The 20,345-nt window shown below is 31.9% G+C and overlaps 1 protein-coding gene across 2 annotated transcripts in view; it reads right to left on the minus strand.

Annotated features, from left to right (window-relative positions):
* MS3_00004934 (uncharacterized protein) overlaps window positions 1-20,345 on the minus strand; it is a gene marked incomplete at its 3' end in the record, with an annotated part of 34,610 nt that overhangs the window by 12,347 nt on the left and 1,918 nt on the right. The window contains exons 3-7 of one of the 2 annotated variants that reach the window (XM_035733849.2): window positions 20,232-20,344; window positions 16,852-17,025; window positions 13,463-13,823; window positions 11,269-11,365; window positions 4,849-4,913 (exon numbers count right to left, since the gene is read on the minus strand). In XM_035733849.2, the coding sequence (XP_035586141.1) occupies window positions 4,849-4,913; window positions 11,269-11,365; window positions 13,463-13,823; window positions 16,852-17,025; window positions 20,232-20,344 (810 nt within the window). Of the gene's footprint in view, window positions 1-4,848; window positions 9,677-10,480; window positions 13,824-16,851; window positions 17,026-20,231; window position 20,345 lie in introns of both variants that reach the window. The other variant, XM_051212924.1, reaches the window with a different exon arrangement.

Below are 20,345 nucleotides of genomic sequence, written 5' to 3' on the forward strand. Positions count from 1 at the left end.
TCATGATCAGTATGAACTGACAACCGTATCAGGCATCAAACTCAGAAGCATCTAGCCTAGTGGCGAACTACGATGCTCCAGATCATGGTTATCTCGTGATCGAGAGGGACAGATATCCAATGTCGTAAACTGTGCACTACTGAGGGCTTGCATACTAAAAAGGAAGTTTTATAGTAATACCTTCGTTTCACTGATTTTAATTTGTGACAAAAGCCACTTACAAATCAAATAAATATTGGGAATGTTTCAAAAAACTTTCTTTGTTATTACAAAATCTATCCAAGTTTCTGCATTAAATTCTAACTGAAATCGTGGATCTCAATCAGTGACTTATATAATACGTATTATTGCTTTAAATAAACTGTCAGTCACCCAAATTTGTAAAGTTTTCGATGTACATTTTACTCATTGAAAGTTAGGTTGTATGTGGCTAGTAAAATCTAGATATGTCGTCAGTGAAACAGTTGTTATGGGGAGTGTCACTTACTAAGTGGTAATATTTTTAAGGATATCGATCTAAAATATTTACTAGATGCTTACAGTATCTAAAAACGTGACTGATTTTTGATTGTGAACATTTTAATTCCTGGTGAGGATTACTTCAAGGGTGTTGATCCATGACCCCATTTACTAATTTCAAGAGGTTATATCTGGAGTTTCGGTGGGTGGAGTCCAGCAATGTTGAGTGTCAAGTAGTTATCCAGAAAAGGCACTGAAAGATATCTATAAAATGTCACGAATTTATCCAAGTTGGAAGTGCGGATAAATTTTTGCCGACTTAGCCGTCTTAATGTTAGGCCCTTGTGATAGCACTTGAAAATCATGGGTTTGATCTCTCATGTGGTCATGAATGCACACTGTCGAAGAATCTCGTATTGAAGTGAGACAACCGCCTGGCACCGGGATTTCAATGGCCGCCTAATCAACATCAGTTCATAATGTAAGCTATTAGATTCAATAATGTTCATAAATCTCCAATATTAATAAAAAAGACGATAATCAGAGTAATCATAGTAATTGTAGATGGTTCGGCAATTTCTTATTCAAAATGAATAAAATTATGTTCATATTAGTTATAATTCTATATTTGTCCAATTTTAATAACTGTATTAGTATATAATAACTTTGTTCAAGAATATGACTAATGAAATTCAAGTTTTTCATCACAAACTGATGTAACTTTAGTGACTAATGATTAACGGATCCGGAACACGACACCATTATTGCTGAAAGTAAAAGATAATTTTTGAATGCCTATATTGTTTCAGGAAAGGAACTTTAAAATGAATCTTCTATCATGTATCCTTCTAATTTTGTTTTTATTCAAAGGGTGAAGTTTATGACTACACATAAATTGGTTAAAAATCGAAGTTGTAAGATCTCAGTCTGTAGAATGTAATATTTCTAAGAGATTACTCAAAAACCTTTCAGTTCCTAGTAGAATAGCATGAATTCATTTTATTTCGTTTGGTACTCGTCAGCTGCTTAAAACCTGTGATATTTGAAAATCATAATTACAAAACGGGTTTAAATTACTTACATAAAAGAGTTCAGTTGGAAGTTATTTTGAAGACACTTCAGTATAGTACAACAAGAATGTAAGTAATTTAAACCCATTTTGTAATTATGATTTTCAAATATCACAGGTTTTAAGCAGCTGATGAGTACCAAACGAAATAAAATGAACTCATGCTGTTCTGCTAGAACCTTTGTTTTTGCTGATTTACAAAACATCCATATGTTGCGAGAATCTCGATACTATCTAACCACTGAAGTAAAGTTCAATTTATGGTAAGTTGGGTCATTATAAAGCATCCTTAGTAACACATCCATATTATTTGTCAATTTGATAAAATTTACATACTATAGTTCACCTTTAACGATCCAGAAAATCTGCAGTAAAGCAAATTCTCAGTTCATTATGCCATATGGCATTTGGATTTATTAATGCGAAAATCCCAATTCAGATATGTACAGAAAGAAAAGACGGTTTCATTGATTGCTGATCATAATAACAGTTGGTATTACGCCTAATAATTTCTTTTATTAATATTCAAACCATTCTACTTATTGAAAATCATTAATGATATAATTCGGAATTTATAAATCTGCGAAATAGAACAAGGAGTTAAATACCAGAGAACATCTAGATTGTACGATAATTATGATACAGTGGGCAAGTTAGATATTAGTCGGATGCTAAGTGCACGCAATTGGCCAAGATATGACTTTCTATTCTAAGGAATGAGACACTCCACTGGAGGAAAAACGGTGATTCGGTTTGCCAATAAAAAACTTCTTTCTCACGCTCTCAGTCTTCACATTCAAATGAATGGTTGAACTCACGAACAGGAAGTTTGTTTATCAATTTTAGGTAGGACATCGCTCAATACAACAAACTACTTTAATACTGTGACGGATATTATAAAAGTGTTCAAGATAATTTATCATATGATATCACTGTATACTATAGAGATTTATAATGATCATAATAGAAGGATACTGTTAGCTTGAGGCAAATAAGTGGGGGAAGACGGAGAAGTATTATGTGAATTTTTACCGCGTACTTAATAAATGATTCAGTTATACTTTTTTCCATATTACTCTTATTGTAAACATTCATTTATTAACTGCTGCCATTTTTTTCCCAAGAATTTTTTTAAATTATCATCAATTGATCATGAACTTGTGATTCAGATTACATTCAGTGAATATACTAGTTGGTTATTTACTGTAATTTCTTATCTGTGATGTGTTATAATCAGAAATTAGGTGTACAATAAGCCAGTAAGTTTTTGATTCAACATGACCGTAATTATAGTATAAGAATATAAATTAGTTCTGTTTGCCATTTTTGTTTTCTAAATGACTACTGTAAATAACAGTTCTCGGTGAAATTAAGAGTTATGATAGAGGTCTTTGTTTAGCCACTCGTGTTTTGGTTGAAAAGAGGATCATTAGTCAGATAAAGTGAGAATGTTATTAGCAGATCCAAATATCAAGTGACCCGATCGAACGGGCAACAGAAGAAAGTCTGAACTTACAACTAGTACAGATTGATGATTGTATTCAACAAAATGATACAGTAGTTGATTACCGTCCAAATGAACCGGTAACAGGTATGAGTGCAACATGAACAACCCTATGCTAAAATTTATCATGTGCTCACTGGTGACTAGCTTCGAGAGAAAATTTCCGCAGTTCTAGTGGGAACCTGTGACCAGAGGAGCTAGATCGTATAGGGTATGAGGCAGTTACCCACCGAAGACAATGGAGGATGGTCGCGCAATGTCATGGATTGGTTGGAATTGGACTTGTACACTGTTGGATGCTAGCTCAATGGTTTATAGGTTTAGTGTTCTTGAGGGACCGAATGTCTTGGGTTTGGTTCCCATATGCGGGGTTGTGAATGCTCACTGCTGAGAAGTCCCATATTGGAACGAAACGGCCCTCTAGTGCTTCCAGGTTTTCAATGGTTGTCTAACTTTAGTCGGCTCATGAGTTTAAAGATATTCAATGGATTTATAGTACTGTACAAAGTATACCATTCGGTGAATATTGTTTACGTAATGGTCGTATTTTTCATTTGGTAATGTTAACAACTGCAATTGATCAGACTCTGTTGATAAACATACATCGTAGGCGGATTGCCTTGATATTTTCATTTAGTCACACATCCCTAAGTAGGAATAAACGGACGTCCTGAATTTCACCGTTAGATACAGTCAAACTTTACTGAAATTCACGTTCTTGTTTTGCCTAAGTTTATGAAAGGGAGGTAACTGAAGTATAAAAAAGACATTTTTTAACTACTGAGAATAACTTTCTCTGGGATATAATAAAACTTGAAACTTCTATCTGAATATTTTATATTCAAACTAGTGACCATTTCAAACTTGGGATAATGTACAGTATAGTTAAATTAAATGATTAATATTCTAAAAGAAAATTCAATCCTATATCATAAATCATTCTTATTAGTGAAGTCAAGATGGATATAAGCTTGCGGTTGAATCTATGAAGTCTGTTTCTTCCCATTCAGGACTGCTTATCAACTAGATGTGACTGCATCCATGTAATGATTTTCACTCCAATTCTCGAATCCAGTACATCTTGCTTCAAATATCCAGTGAGTGATCTATTGAGCTATTGAGTTCAAATATCCACTAGCTTGTGCAATGAGAATTAATTTTATATTATTCATGTTATCAGTTATTGAAACTATTCGTTGTAATTGTGAACTGTTTCATTTCACATGATATTGTAGATTATTATGTGAAACTTTTTAAAAAAAGATCATATCCAGTTAATCATTTACTTTCAATCTGATTATGTATTGATTACTTTCAATAAAAATAATATTTTTTTGTACCCATCAATTCTGTAAGTAATAAGAAATGATGGTATCTACACCACAAGTGTATCATTTTGACAGACTGATGTTATTCGACAAACCAAATGCTTCATTCGTGACATCTATGACTAAGAAACTGAGTAGCATATATCTAATTGCTGGAGGATCCATCAGTTCCCTCAATGTTGCAAGCATCTCTCGTTGGTAAATGCTAATTAGCACAAAATCTAGATTGACTATGGTTTCCCTATCATTGACTACAACCATTGGATATTGATCTAATCCGTTAAGTACAACAAAACAATAACTATGATAGCAGCGAATTCGAAATAAAATATTCACCAGCCAGTCTACGAAAAGCCAAAAAAACACCCGTCGACAGTTTAGTACTTTTATATAAGCATGGAAAGCGCTAAGAATTGGAGAATAAAATAAACGACTTACATTAAATGAATAAAACACATACAAAACCAAACAAGTATTCATAAACTAACCAGTTGTATATTCGGTCTCTTCATTATCGTCGTTATTTGTATTTCCAGTAGTATCAGCTAATGACCTAACATAATGTAAAATAGGAATTGATTATTGTGTGAACATATATGTTCATATGTGTAAAGCAATATTTAGTACAATAAATAATATACATAATTAACCATAAATCAATCCAAGTTGGTAGTGTGATTGATTAGATTTGGAATAAAAAAATGTAAAAATGTTATAATCTCAGGATGATGTAATGTAATTGGAAAGTTTGATTGTATATAGAATCGTATGTGAAAAATACTATCCAATTCAAAGTAATAATGTGAAACAGTTTGCTCATTGTATCTTTGATTTTGAATGATCTTTCTCTAATCAACTTTCATTTATTATTTAAGGAAAACTATTTTCAGATATTACAAATCTCGAAAAAAAAACAACTTACAGTTCTAAATTATCAGTTTACGGTTGTGAAAATTATTGACTTTAAGTTGATATCATAAATGGATAAATGTTAGACAACCATTGAAAACCTGGAAGCATTGGACATCTGTTTCGTCCCAGTATGAGATTCCTCAGCAGTGAGCATCCACGGTCCCACACGTTGGACTCATACCAAAGAACTTCGGTCTCATGTGAAAACGCTTAAATGACATAATACAATGTCTTTGTTATCATTTCATTCAATCATATTCAACGTTAAATTGATATTTACAAATTGATTATGAATATTTTATTATCTCCAATTTCTTGTAACTGAAATTACTATTAGAGTTAATTAAGAAAACTATCTTCATAGATATGAAATGATAAAATCACATGTGATCTAATAAATAATAACAAATGACATTTTCTAATGAAAATATTAACATAATGAATCTTTAAAAAATGGTAAATGGATTGAAAAGTTAATTGAAACGAGATCATTTATGATTCATCGTAAGTTCTTAAACAACAATAGAACAAAACAAACAAGCATGAAATATAACGATTCAAGAATTTTGTATATAATGATGATGTATTAAGATATTTATGATGAAATTAAGAACAATTTTCAATGACTTCATTTCAAAGAGGTGTTCAATAACACAGATTCAAAGTTGAACTATTTCCGAAAGTATAGTGTTATATTATCAAATATTTACGAATACATACACATATACATCTTTTTAAGAATATAAATTATATCAATCAGCCAGTCAGTCAGTAAGTCTACTATATACATTGTAGAACTTGGAATATTTGTGTATCGGTTCAAGTTTCCACATCACATTGGCATAGTGTGATAAAACTATCAAGACATATTCCACAGTAATAGAAGTAATTACAGCATCACTAGTAGATATAAATAATATTGTCAGAAGGGGTTTTGTGGAGATTTTAGAAATTTCACTGATTGAAATCATGAGTCAGTTGAAGCTAGACCACCATGGAAAACCTTGAAGCACCGGACGGTCGTTTCGTCCTAGTATGGGACTCCTCAGTAGTGCGCATCCACGATCCCGCACTATATTGATTGATACAAATTACGTTTAATCTTGATGTATGTCAAAATGGAAATTGTTTAAAATAAATACTTTACATATATATATGCAGTAACACCTAATTTGATGACCTATTTACATTCACATGTCCAATAGACTGTTATACATTATATTACTCACTGACGTTTGGACTAAATGATGAAATAAAGAAGCAACCAATTTATGGCACAGCCGTAGAATGATAAATGATTTTATTCTGTTAGTTTATAACATTTGGATAGAGTTCTTATTATGATTGTTTATTCTATTGACTCTAAAACAAACCAAGCGCATTTCAGATTAATAACCGATGATAATCTTAGTGTAACTTCCATTTATATCACATATAAATAGTAAACAAATACTAACTGTAATTGAATAAAATGTAATTTGATTTCTTAATTAAACAATATCACTAAATAATAAATAAGAACTTTTGTCTTAATTTGATCGAATAGTTTCACAGTATTTGAGCACGGAGTTAATGTGAGACATTTCCTTGAAAAAGTTTGGATCAGATTATCAGGCAAAACGTTAGATTTGCTTCATATTCATTCACTGAGATTTTACAAATGCATTTTCTTCCACTTTAATGTTTCACATTAATTCGATCAAATTTAAACAAAAAAGTTCTTATTTATTATTCTGCAATCGTATCAAAATATCATGAAATGTTTCTCATTTCTCTTCTTAATTTTTCTTTATATATTGTACCATTTTTCGATATCTAAACTGTGTCATGTCCTTTGGTCTGTCTACCCACTTTTGGTGCTGAGGTCATTTATCTAATCTAGATTAAGACCTTGGCGCGATAGACTGACTGACCTAACCTTGAGGCTAGTACGCGAGTTCGAAATGGCGTAGAGAGAAGAAAACTATTCTATCACCTGATTGGCTGACAAGCATGCGAATGAGAGAAGACAAGACAAGTGGAACACTAATCGATCTATTCCTGATTTCAGATTAGTGTAAAAAGGTACATGAATAAATAGGTGACTAAACCGACCACCACAACATACAATAATTAGGAAAAATACAATTATGTCCAAAGCTGGGAATTAGAGTAGAAAATAGGCGTGGCTAAGAAGAGGAGGCAACGGCTCAATAAGAAAATCTATAATCGAACACCTTGTGAGCACAGGTCACTCAATCAAGACAGACTCTGCGTTCAAAGTCATCTACAAGGTAAGTAGAAGCCTTTCTAAGACAATTAGACTGCATCTTCTTTGCATTGCCGAGGCAATAGCCATACATTTTGAAAAACCAGAATTATGTGTACAAAAAAGACTGGTACAACCTCTTCTTTTACCATGGTCTTAATGTATTAAAATTTTTTTTCTCTTTCTTCATACTCTTGTTTTTTTACAGCCACCTGCTTCACCTTCCATCTTCCCTTCAAATCTTCTATCCCCAACCGGTTTGTTTTTATTTCCACGATCATTCCGATTACATTTCATCTCTGTTTCAACATTTTATGTTATTTTATCATGCTGGAAAAAAATCCATCCTTACCCGATGAATACTTAAGCCATTAACTATCAAACTTTCCTTGTTTGAAAAATTTTTTTTCTAATACCTTTGTTTATTTAACCTCACTGTCACCATGTATAACAGAAGTTTATTATCAGTATTATTATCACCCTGTAAAAATAAGTATATATATTTGCGATTGTACAGCTTTGAAAATGAATTCGCCGAAAAGAGAACTCTTTGCTGAACTAATCTTTCTTTTTTATAGAAAATAGGATGCAAAATATCATATTTAAATTACAATAGATTCGGAGCAGAAAAGGGTATGGCAATGAATCATACACCGAACGAAAGCTTCTGTTCTGTAGAATAGATTAGGGACAAAAATAAATGTTAGTGTTTTACAAGCTTTGCATAAAATGAAATAACGTATTACAGTGAAGAATGAATAGAACAATAAAGAAAAATTAAAGCAAAATATAGTTGAATTTAAAAAAAAAGTAAAGTACAGTTTTGTCACATTTTTTAGTCATCCTTAAATCATCAGTACAAGGCCGTAGAGATTACTGAGTTTTAATTGAGATTAGGAACCAATCAATATTAGACTATCATTAAAAAAAAACTGGAAGCATTAAATGGTCATTTCGCCTTAGTATTGAAATCTTTAGCAGTTCACACCCACAATCTTGCATATGGAATTGGAACCATGGATATTCGGTCTCATGAGGACGCTTAAGCTTTAGATCATTGAACTGGCATCCAATGGTGTTAATGTCTAACTTCAACCAATACACGATATTGTATGACCATCTCCCATGACCTTTGGTGGGTAACTGACTCATTTATAAATTATTTGACGGATCATGACCAGGGTCAAAAGTATAGTGGTTTTTTTCGGTGAAACTATATTAAACAAAAAAGCTCGAATCATGCTAAGAGTGGCCTTGAGATTATGTCACTTATTAGATGCAGACAGTACGCAAGTCGTCAAAACCAAGAATCTGTGACTCGAAATATAGTGAAACTTCAGTGTATGTTGTGTTAGTTTTATGTAGTTTATGAGTTTCTTTTTTCAAAATGTATTATGAGTTTTTTTTGTCTTGAGAGAGATTATTTTAATTACATAAACTAATCTGTTCATGATAAAGCCAGATTATATTTAAACCCTTTATCTGGCCATAACTACGTTTCTGAATGATTTCTCTTACATGTCACGAAATTAGCGTAAAACATTATATAAAAGAATAACCTAAAGACGTCATGACACAGTAGTCTATGAATCATGTAAGTAAAATTCTTAACCTTTTTGATCGATTTTCTACAGTACCTGCGGTGCCTACAGGACTCTAGATAGGCCTCAGGGACTTCAATGATCTCAACGCGCCTAAATTTCTTTGTTTGATTCAGAAGGAAACATGTATATATACCTAAGATATTTGCACCTAAATATTTGATTCTGCCAATTACAGCTTTTTCGTCATTCTTCAGTCTCCTCATTCTCATAGTTGATTGAGCAAGTACATAGGAAATGTGTGTAATACTAATAAGTAACTTCTTTAGGTATCGTTGCAAACATGATATCTCTAAGATACGGAACTGGTATTCAACAGTTACAGTATTTTTAAACTCAGTCAATTCAAGATAATAACATACTATATGTAAATTTAAAAGTGTAATCACAACACAGAATTCAAAATATATTCAGACATACAACACCAATCATTAATGACAGATCATCAGATAAGTGTATAATATATACACCAGAAAAGACAACACTGTCTGTATAACCAATAGGAGACTATTACATAAACATACCTGATTGAATCTTGACATATTTATCTATAAACTGAATATAGTAATTTAAAAGTCAAACTGAACAAAGTTATATGAAACAGGTAAACAAATCCATAATACAAAACACAATGATAGATTTACTCTATTTTAATTTTTTTTTAAAGTATAAGATCTTTAGAAATGTTTTAAAGAGATTATGTATATCACAAAATTAATTCAGTTAGACAACCATTAGAAATCAGGGAGTGTTAGTCAATTAATTTGATTGTAACTTCTCAATAGTGTGCGTTTACAACCATAACACTGATGGAGACTAGAAAAAGCATTCTTCACGATGACCAAGTTATGCTTGGACTATTTTGACGGAATCCATTAGGACACGTTTTTTAACTTCGGTTAATTTATCACATCTATAATTATATGGTCATAAGTGATTAACATTAGTGAGAATTCTTTAAGTTCTGTTGAGAAAAAGTAACCTGTATAGTTCAACTACATAAGGAGTGGGAGATATTAATGATAGTACAGGATGATCGTTGGGCAATATTCCTAATTGACTGGAATTAGATATATGGGCTATTAGATGGGGACTTAGTTAGTCAAAAGTTTAATCGCTCCCTAATAGGCTTGAAGGTCCGATCCTCAATTCCTGATGGAGTCGTAAGTGCGCACTGTTGAGAAGTCCATTATTAAAACGAAACATTTGTTCAATGCTCTCATGTTTTCAATGGTTATCTAGTCGAAATCAGTTTGTGATATAAATCTACCTTCAAACTGAACAGTTTATGTAAATAACTAAATGAAAATATATCATATATGTATATTAACATTTTACTATATAAGTTACTAAACTTACTCTGAAGTTTCTTGCTGATTCTTCATGTCTATATATTTTTGGTCTTGATTTTGTATTGTTTCCTTTAAAGTTTCACTCACAGGTTTGTCAGTGTATATAAAAAGAAGAGTGATTTTTAAAAAAATACAAGTAATAGCTACAATTCCATCAGTAATTGCATATTACCGATAAAATAGTTAACCTTTATGCAATATCCTACATAGCATTACATTACCTTAGTTACAAAACTGATGAATAAGGTAAATAAAATAATTAAGTGAATAGATGGACTGTGGTTAACAGTAATGTCCGCACAGGACGGACATATGCCAACTAAAATTGCCATCAGACAAATGAAATAGGATAATAAAATGAGTAAGAGAAACAACACAATGCAAATATGTTCAAATTAAAATTATGTGTATTATTTAGGAGATAAAAGGTATCAGCACGTTAGTTAATATGATTCTTTTAAAGCCATGAAACTAATTAATTTACAAGTCTTAATCAGTAAAACTAACTTATATGGGCGAGCTAATCAGATATGAGGCCCAACTCAGTCAGTCTGAAAACAATTAATGTGAATGAATGATTTAGAATTAGAGTCAAGATGAAGGTTTAGGATTTATAATTACAATCATCATTTAAGGTTATGATTTAAACTTGGGATAAGGCTTTTTGGGTAGTTTATGTATACTCTAGTCATTATTCCTAAACCTTATATTTTAAATTGTAATCTTAACAAAATTCCCAAACTCTTCATCCCAATTTTAATAACCCTAAATTTGGATCTTAATCTTAACTCTAACCCTAAACTTAAATCATAAACTCTAAAGTTTAATTCTAAAGCATATTTCAATTTCCAACTTTCATCGTAAGTATCAAACAATGTTTTCGACATTAAAACTAATCATGTACATTAGATAGACAATAATCTATTTTGACATATGCACTTTAATCAAGAAGTAATCTTCTCGTCCTTTATTCACTCACCTTTATAAGTAAGCCTTATCATATTGATATTAACCTTTCAATATGGTATAAATTTAACCAGAACTCGATAAGTATTATGAAAATAATAATAATAATTAAATTATTTCAAATTCAGTAATTAGTTAAAACATAAACTATCAAGTGGTTTTAATATAGTTCATCATATTCATTTAATTAATTAATATAAATGAGATTTATATAAAACCTAAGTCACATCAAATTGATCTAGATTAGTCAGTTACTAACAAGTAATCAATATTATATGATTATTATTTTTGTTGTTGTTGCATGTTGACCAAATTATATATCAACTAAATTTATAACGTGATATGTATCGTTACTGATTGAAGTATATAAGATGACCATTATAGGGACCGTCAATGCTTATATTACAAATGATAAATCGGTAAAGAGTCAGTTAACTGTATAAAGTTATGCAGAAAAAAAAGTGATCATTTGAATACATAAACAACCTACATAGTTATTCATTATGATTTAAATAAAGTTCTTAGTTTAAAACCTATAAGGAGGATTAATTTTATTATTATTTGGTAAGAGTTAATTCACAAGTATATCGTGTTATTATTGTTGTACTGGATAATATTTTCTGTGACGGACAAATATTTAAATGATATTCTTATGAAATTTTTGTCCAACAAAGATTGGAAGCAAATAGATGGAATTATTTAAAAAAGATTTATTCACAATTGACTGATCACTGAGTGATGATCAATATCATGTGTGTCAATTCCTTCTTAGTGTAGATCGAATCCTGTCGACCAAGTTGCTATGTGGCCACTAGTCTAGGTGATTCGACATTGCGTGCACTATGTTAGTATAAAATGGTGGTTGTAGGTAGTCGACAGGAAACTTTGGACTCGAGTTTTGTGCTATTTGGTACTCGTCAGCAATGTGTACCTGACTGGAAAGCTGGGTGACACGTGATCGAATCCATCAGGGAGCAACAGTCCCCTCAAGATTACACGTACACCTGGCTGACGAGTGCCAAATAGCACGAAACCCGAGTACAAGGTTTCCTGTTGACTACCTCCAACCGCCATATTATCTCAAAAAGGATTTATCCACAATCTTGTGAAACGATCCAGTGAGAAATGGCTTAATTAGTTAGGAAATATGTTATAAGTTGAGATGTTATGCAATTAAGAATCAAATAAAAAATGTACCGTTTGGTTGGGATGAAAAAACTCTTGAAAAAGATGAGTACATGATTAGAAATGTTTAGTTGGAAGCGGGGACGAGCAGGGCATGTATATATATATAGACAACGTTTAATTAATGTAGCTCTTGTGTAGAAGAGGAGATAAAGAAAAGATGAAATCTTGAATTCTATTATACGGTGAATTACTACGTTTATTTTTACAGCGCAATTATTAAATACTTGATTGATGGTATTTTCCTATTATCCTAATTATAAACTTTCATTTAATTGATTAGTCGTTGATATGTGTTTCTCCATTCCAATATTATTGCTAATCAGTTATTCACTAGTTGTTCAGCTTCTCATGCTTTATGACTCGGCCATGCGCAAATTATAATTTCTTAATTGTGATGAGTTGTGGTTGTGTAATGAACGTACAAGATGATGACTTTTGTAATCATAATAATATAAGGTATTTCGGTTTGCTATGTTCATCTTTATATTCGTCATTTTTGGAAGGATAAAGAAATAAGTAAGCAACTAGTACAACGTGAAAATATGCCTAGTTATCTGTTGAAGACTTTAGCTGAGTTTAATTTTCAAATCATCTATATTTTCAAAAAATTATACGCGTATTAATGATCATCTTGAATAAATAGGATGATTGATATCTAAAATATAGTCTTAGTCGACTGTAAATAATGTGTAACAATCCTCCCTTAATTTAATATGAAATGGCTAGATATATTTTCCGCAACGTAATATCTATGTAAGATCAATATGTTTCTAATTTTGTACATTGTTAATGATTTAGTGAATACTTTACAAATATACTTTAGTGATCAACTTACTTAATAACTCTGTTTCTGATCCTGAAATTTTTGTGCCAGATTCATTGACTTGATTCTCTGATGCATCTTCTGTCAGATTATTTGATTTCTGTCTATTATGATCACGTCGTTGCTGACGATAACGTTTGTATAACATTTCAGAATAACTAACTGCCAAACGAAAAAGACGATGATATCGATCGCAACAATATCCTTCATTTGATAAATGAAATGGTTTTGTCAATGTAGACGACAGAATTCGGCCACAAAATTTACAGTTTTTACTACCATCTGCTATCGCAATTCGTTTAGCGTATGTTTGAGCCAATGAAGATAATTTCAACTGTTCTTGATTATTTCTACAACATATGTCTTTTACAACCTTTAAACAAGTGACAATCAATGCGAGAAAAAAAGTCAAGATTACATAATTGCAAAATTAGCAAACTTGAATAACGCAAATGAAAAGATGTCGAACCGAAAAACATGATTGATCTTAGATCAAATGAAGTAATTTCTTCAATGTTGATTGGTTACCATGACTCTTAGAATACTTGCTTCGCCTTGAAACCAATGTTCTGATTGGATGAATATGTGATAGACATATGTCTGTTTTTCATGTTTATGTTTTCAACCTTATTGGGTTGCGAAGTTTTGACGTGTCTTGTGCAACAGGATATAGGGGTTGTCTAGAGAATTAAAAAAAAGTCTTCTTTAATTAGTTCATGTTACTCTCACCATGTCATTAGTGTTTGTAGTGCTGTCAAAGTTCCATAAAAAAACCCGGATAAGATGGACTTACTTGAGTGTACGCTCAGTTAATACAATATTTGAATAAACACTTGAAATAAACCTCAAAAATATAAGTGAACACTATCCGTAGTGAAATGTTTGCACCATGTTTCTAGAAAAATATCCATTCAAATGTCAATTACTGAGGTTCTGTTTGGTTAATAACAACGACAGTATCTTTGAGTATTCTTTTTGAAAAACTTAGTGCCTCATTTTAAAAAGAAAAAAAGACTACCTATGACAGTAAGGATTTTGCAAAAAAAGGTATAGATTGTTAGAATATTGTGAACGATTGAGATGCTAGGTGGTTGGGAGGGAACTCTAGACGTATGTGTTATGCTAGTTGGGACTTTTGTCCAGACTGAGTACCTGCATAATTATGAAGGAAATTCTGTGGAAAAATAATTTTGTCTTAATATTATTTCACTTGAATTTTATTAAGGAAAGGTTATTTACAGACGTGTTCTATCCTACTAAGAATATCTTGACAACTTGAATGTGATCTCTACATGTTCAATGGCACGGGTTTTTGACGTCATTATCTGCATAACTTAGCCATTGGATTATATAACATGAAATTGGTGGGAGTAGGGCATTTGTACTCATTTGCTATCTACCTCTTGAGTCAATTGTCATTTCTGAATTTTCAGTAATCGATCATATTTGTTTTTGTTGTGTTTAGATCTTAATGGGTCTCGATATAATTCTTCCAGATCTATAGTATTCATTTTGTTAGTTTGACTTGAGTTATGGCAACTTGGACCGATGCACACTTGTGCCGGGTGTTAGGCTGATAGAAACTGATGCGAATTGGTATGAATAATGAATGAAAATGGAGAAAAAACACTTATTTTTTCAATACAAACAATATTGGTTGTCCATATCTATAATTTAAATCTATAAAATAAATTTAATTCAGTGATTAAGTACATTATGCACTCAGTCTTGAGGTGCACTATTTTGTATGAACACTAAAAAAAACCCGCTATTTGGCTGTGCAGTCTGTCAGTTATAAGCAATGTAGAATCTGTCACACGTATTCAAGTCGTCACACCACATCAGCAAAATGAGTTGAAATTATCAAGACAAATTCCAGAACAGTAGAAATGTGGTGTGTGCTAGTTATGTCGATGGATATAAGTAGTATGTATCATCAATCGAAAGTGCAACGCCTGGCAGTAAAAGGTTAAGGAGATCAAAGAAAAAAGAACGAGAACAGAGAATGATTGGTGTGGAAATGGAGGAACAATAAAGTTTGAGACGACTGGTTGACATTTTGCAACTGAAGTATTTACTGTACGGTTTTCAAATTTTACTAAGATGTTCTGTAATTTTGTATTAAAATACATTCGATTGTCCCCGCTTGTGTTCTCGTTCACTACAGTAGTAACAGTATCCGTAGAAGTGGACTAGATTTGACATAGACAATATGATCCGAGAAAGAGAATCAATCCGTGGAACAAAAGTATAAACATTTCAACACAGAGATTGAATGCATTTGTGTCTTTACGGTCGATTATGAGCCACCGTCAAATGTCCCCAACTGTCGGTTACAGTAGTCGCGCGCAACCCATTTAGGTAGTCTGTATCCATCTACACAGCCCATCCCAACAATCAATGATTCCATGGACTGATGTCAAGTCTTGGCTTGACTGTCCAAATCAAACTTGTTCAAGTCGGATCCGAACCTGTAATTCATTGATTGAATGTTAAGTACAAATTAATCAGTAGGATCAGTGCTCTACATTCCAACATACATATTACAAGATAATGTTGTAACGTATAGTATATTGGATAAAATCGTGGTTTAATTGTAATGGCCTAACTAAAGATTTGGTTACATAATAAATACTTAAACACCTAAAGGATTATCTACTCAAGGAAGGAGCAACTGTCTCAGTGACTAAATGTTTCATTACAGATTAAAGCCATCACTGTAATAAATAAAATATTCAATCGAATATTATGTACCTATCAGTTAGTACGAATGATTAAATCAAGAAGTGAATCTAAGTCATAAAGTAACTCATGATTTTCCCATTTTGGTTATAATAACAAATGACTTTAGGTCTAGCACATTCTCTTACTCATCTGACTAGGTCAGCACAACTTAAAGGATTCAACAGGCGAGGCCGAAAGCAAAGAATAAACTTCATGTCTGTCTAATTAAGTCTGGCCTATCAAATAACCTTGCCTTGAAATCTACTCCAGAAGGAATTGATATTTGCTCTATTGACCAAATCATTCGGGAGAATATTGAATATATACGAAAGCATATTATAAAGTGACTATCACTGGTCACTGGACTTCCGTCTTTAAAGTGAAAATCGTGGATTTTTTGGAGTTAGACATGAACACCGTTGGATGGTCTAGAGGTTAAGCGTTCACGCGTGAGACCGATAGGTCCTGGGTTCGAATTTCGCGGGCGGGATCGTGGATGCGCGCTGCTTAGGACGAAACGGCCGTCTAGTGCTTCCATGTTTTCCATGGTGGTCTACCTTTAATTGACTCACGAATTCAACTATTAAATTACTAGAATCTAAAATGTCATTAAACTTTTTTGATGTCTGACTAATGAAATTTTGAGATAAAATAACATTACTAGTTCATTAACTTACTTGTAATATATAAGGAAAATTAAAATTATTGTTTACATTTTGTTCATTTTTTACACTTTTGAAATTATCAACTTTATCCAAACTATTAGGAATATTAACATAAGCATAATTAATCCAATTAGATATTGGTTTATTTATCCATTCACGATTTGTATATTCTTCTTTAGTAGGATACTAAGTGTAAAAGAGAATTTTGAAAGAAAAAAATTAATTAAAGCATAACAAATCTGTAAAAAGAAAAAAATATGGTGTAGCATGGTATAAAGACAAGGAAATGGTGAAAAACACTCCGAGATTGTGTAAATGAATGTTTGGTGAGACCTTTGAGTGACGTTAAAGTGACTTTGAGTGTGTCTACCTACTTACTAGGGCTAAATAAGGGTTATAAATCAGTTTGAAGAATAAGGATTATGATTTATAGTTGATAGTTAGGGTTAGGAATTAGATTTAGGGTTTTCATCACGAACTGATATCAGCTATAATGCCAGGATTTTATTTAGCCAAATGGGTGAATGAAATTCGCGCCAAAATCTAAGACCCATTATCGTAAATCTGATTGGTTCGTCCATAAATTATAGTCTCGCCATTATTAAGAAAAACTCTATTTGTTATAACAGAATAAACGTATAACATGTACAGATTTTACATTATATATGAATGGGTCAGTTTCTATTTTTATTCACCTTATTTTTAATAAACTAACGAATAAATAATCATTTTTACGCACAAATTTTCCATATCAACTTGATGACAATGATGGTTCTCTTATAAATTCATGACCATAACTTATTAAAAGATTTCTTTATCAAGATTTTGTAAGTGATGATACATTTTACATAAAACTATTTTTGCTTACCAGAAAGAAAACTTTAGTGTGATACATAATGACAATCAGAATAATTAGATTATTTACTTATATTTCTACAATATTAAGATTAGTTAATTGGTTATCAGTCTAGTAAAACCAATAAAACTATTCAACTCCAAGATGTTTCTCCTTCGTTCTGAAATACTATTGATACATACAAACTATCCATTGTCTGAAAAGTGGTTTTAAAATCACATGACTATTTCAAGAATCATTTAATCTAATGCCTATACTACACCTTTGCCGAGTGGATCTCGTTAGAACAATCATGTGTTTAGTTTTGAAACAATTAACAAAAGAGTAATATTAGATTGTTTCGATAACTTTCATGTCCATTTAACCTTGATTATTTATAACCAATGGTTCTACTACTTTGATTAGATATTTTGTGCAAAACAATAATCACATGATCGTTTAATTTGTTGACAGTTCTGATGTTTGTAACTGATTTTGCCATTAAGACAATATAAATAATAGCTTGGAATAAAAATAAACATACACAGGAAATAGAAAAACTATACAAATTAAAACTGAATTCAAAGAACATCACTAACTATGTACATCTGATTCAAATTTGTAACTACTGAACTACACTTTGTTGTATACTAATTGATCAAACGTATATATTTCGGTTACGTATTCACTTCAAATTGCTTAAAAAAACAGTCCTTAAATGGTTGTAAGAATTTGTATGTATGTATGCTAAATAAAACTTTGTAAACATTACGGCCAAAATGAAATGGTTAACAATAATTTAAACTTTATTCTGGGATTAACGGTAAGCTGTAAATTATAAAAAATACAGAACAAATGCCTTTAACTCAATCGTACATGTCATAAAAAGAAAATTAATTCTATTTTGCCATCGTCCTTTAAGAGTGTGATGTGTGCTACTCATCTTGACAGATATAATTAGTATGTATCATGAATCGAAAGTGAAATGCCTGGCAGTAGAAGATCAAAGGGAACGAGAACAAAGTATGGTTAATGTGGAATTGAAAGAACAATGAAGGCTGAGACGATTGACTGACATTTGTCGAAGGAACAGTCAAGTTTGAAGCAATTGATTAACATTTTGCAAATGAAGTATTTACTGTATGATTCTCAGATTTCACCAAGATGTTCTGTAATTTTGTATTAAAATACATTCAATCGTCCCCATGCGTGTTCTTGTTTACTATAAGAGTACTAATTGGGCAATATTTTCTATGAAGAACAATAGACAGACATAGATAAGATGTTAATTAGTTAACATTTTTAATCTACATGATAATTCTGTGTATCAGGAAATTTTTAGCTTAGTTATAGATGTCTTCACACAGGGCTACTGACAAGGGATTAAACCAGATATAGAGATTTATTTATCATTATGACGTCAAGGAAAGACTAGAAATCAGATAGTCAATAAAATCTAAGGATCAGTATGGGGGTTGTGGAGATTGTTAAGTTATTTGATTGAGATCATGAATCAATTGTTAGACCACTTTTGGAAACCTGGAAGCACTGGACGGCCGTTCCGTCCTAGTATGGGACTCCTCAGCAGTGCGCATCCACGATCCCGCCCCCCGCGAGATTCGAACCCAGGACCTATCGGTCTCTAAGAAGTTCGAAATGGTACATGAGTTATGTTTATTAACTATATATCTCCACTGGTATATACCATGAATTAGCTTAATTGCTAGCGTACTCTTTACTGATTCTGGAACATTATAAGCTATTATAGACTACTTTATAAACACATGGTGAGAATCTTCATCAGTGAAAACCGGTGTACATTTTACCCATGATATCTCTTACTAAAATCTAAATTTAGGTAGGTACATCATTGTTAGAAAATTACTTATACGCAATAAATATCTGGATTGAGAAAATAGTTTTTATTTTTTTCATGTTAATTCATCGGTGACATAGTGTGTGTTGGCCAGAATTTTTAATTTTCAATTCACTACTAAGACCCCCTAGTTTATCTCTATATGTATCAATAAAAAACCTACCATTGTCATAAAAGAATTTGCTTTCAAAGATAGGAAGGTCAAATAATTTTAAACTGGATTTGTTGAGCGAATCAGACATTTTCAACAGTTTACCGAATGTAGATTCACCTTGCTAATATATACAAACAAGTATGAAATAAAGGTTAAAATCTTTTGGCAACTGCTTTCAACTGTTAAGCTAAGAAATGAACGTCAATTCTTAGATACTCTTATTGGTTATGACCATTGCTAACGAATCAAATTGCTGCTTAAACGCCCACCACATCAACCTCGTCTTATGTGTCTGTAGACTGTCCTTGTTGCGTGTGACCTTCCAGTTGAAGGACAATATCATACCATATTAGTGTGGCTGAGACTCATAATTTTCTATTCATTTCTATACGATACGCAATACTGAAACAGATAAAGTGGTCAGTACCGTGTTTACAGTTCTGATAGAATATCTGCTGGACGAAATAAATCCAACAACTCCCTTGATTATTTATCGGTTTTCTTGCTGATATGTCTAATAGACTTACTTCTTCCTTATCAGAAGACGACTCTGGTGCACTTTCCACTCCATATTCATCGTCCACATATTTAGCCGGAGCAATGAGTTCGACCGGAGTTTTGCGAAATGATACAGATTTTCC

Source organism: Schistosoma haematobium, chromosome 1, assembly GCF_000699445.3.
Source record: "Schistosoma haematobium chromosome 1, whole genome shotgun sequence".
NCBI lineage: Eukaryota > Metazoa > Platyhelminthes > Trematoda > Strigeidida > Schistosomatidae > Schistosoma > Schistosoma haematobium.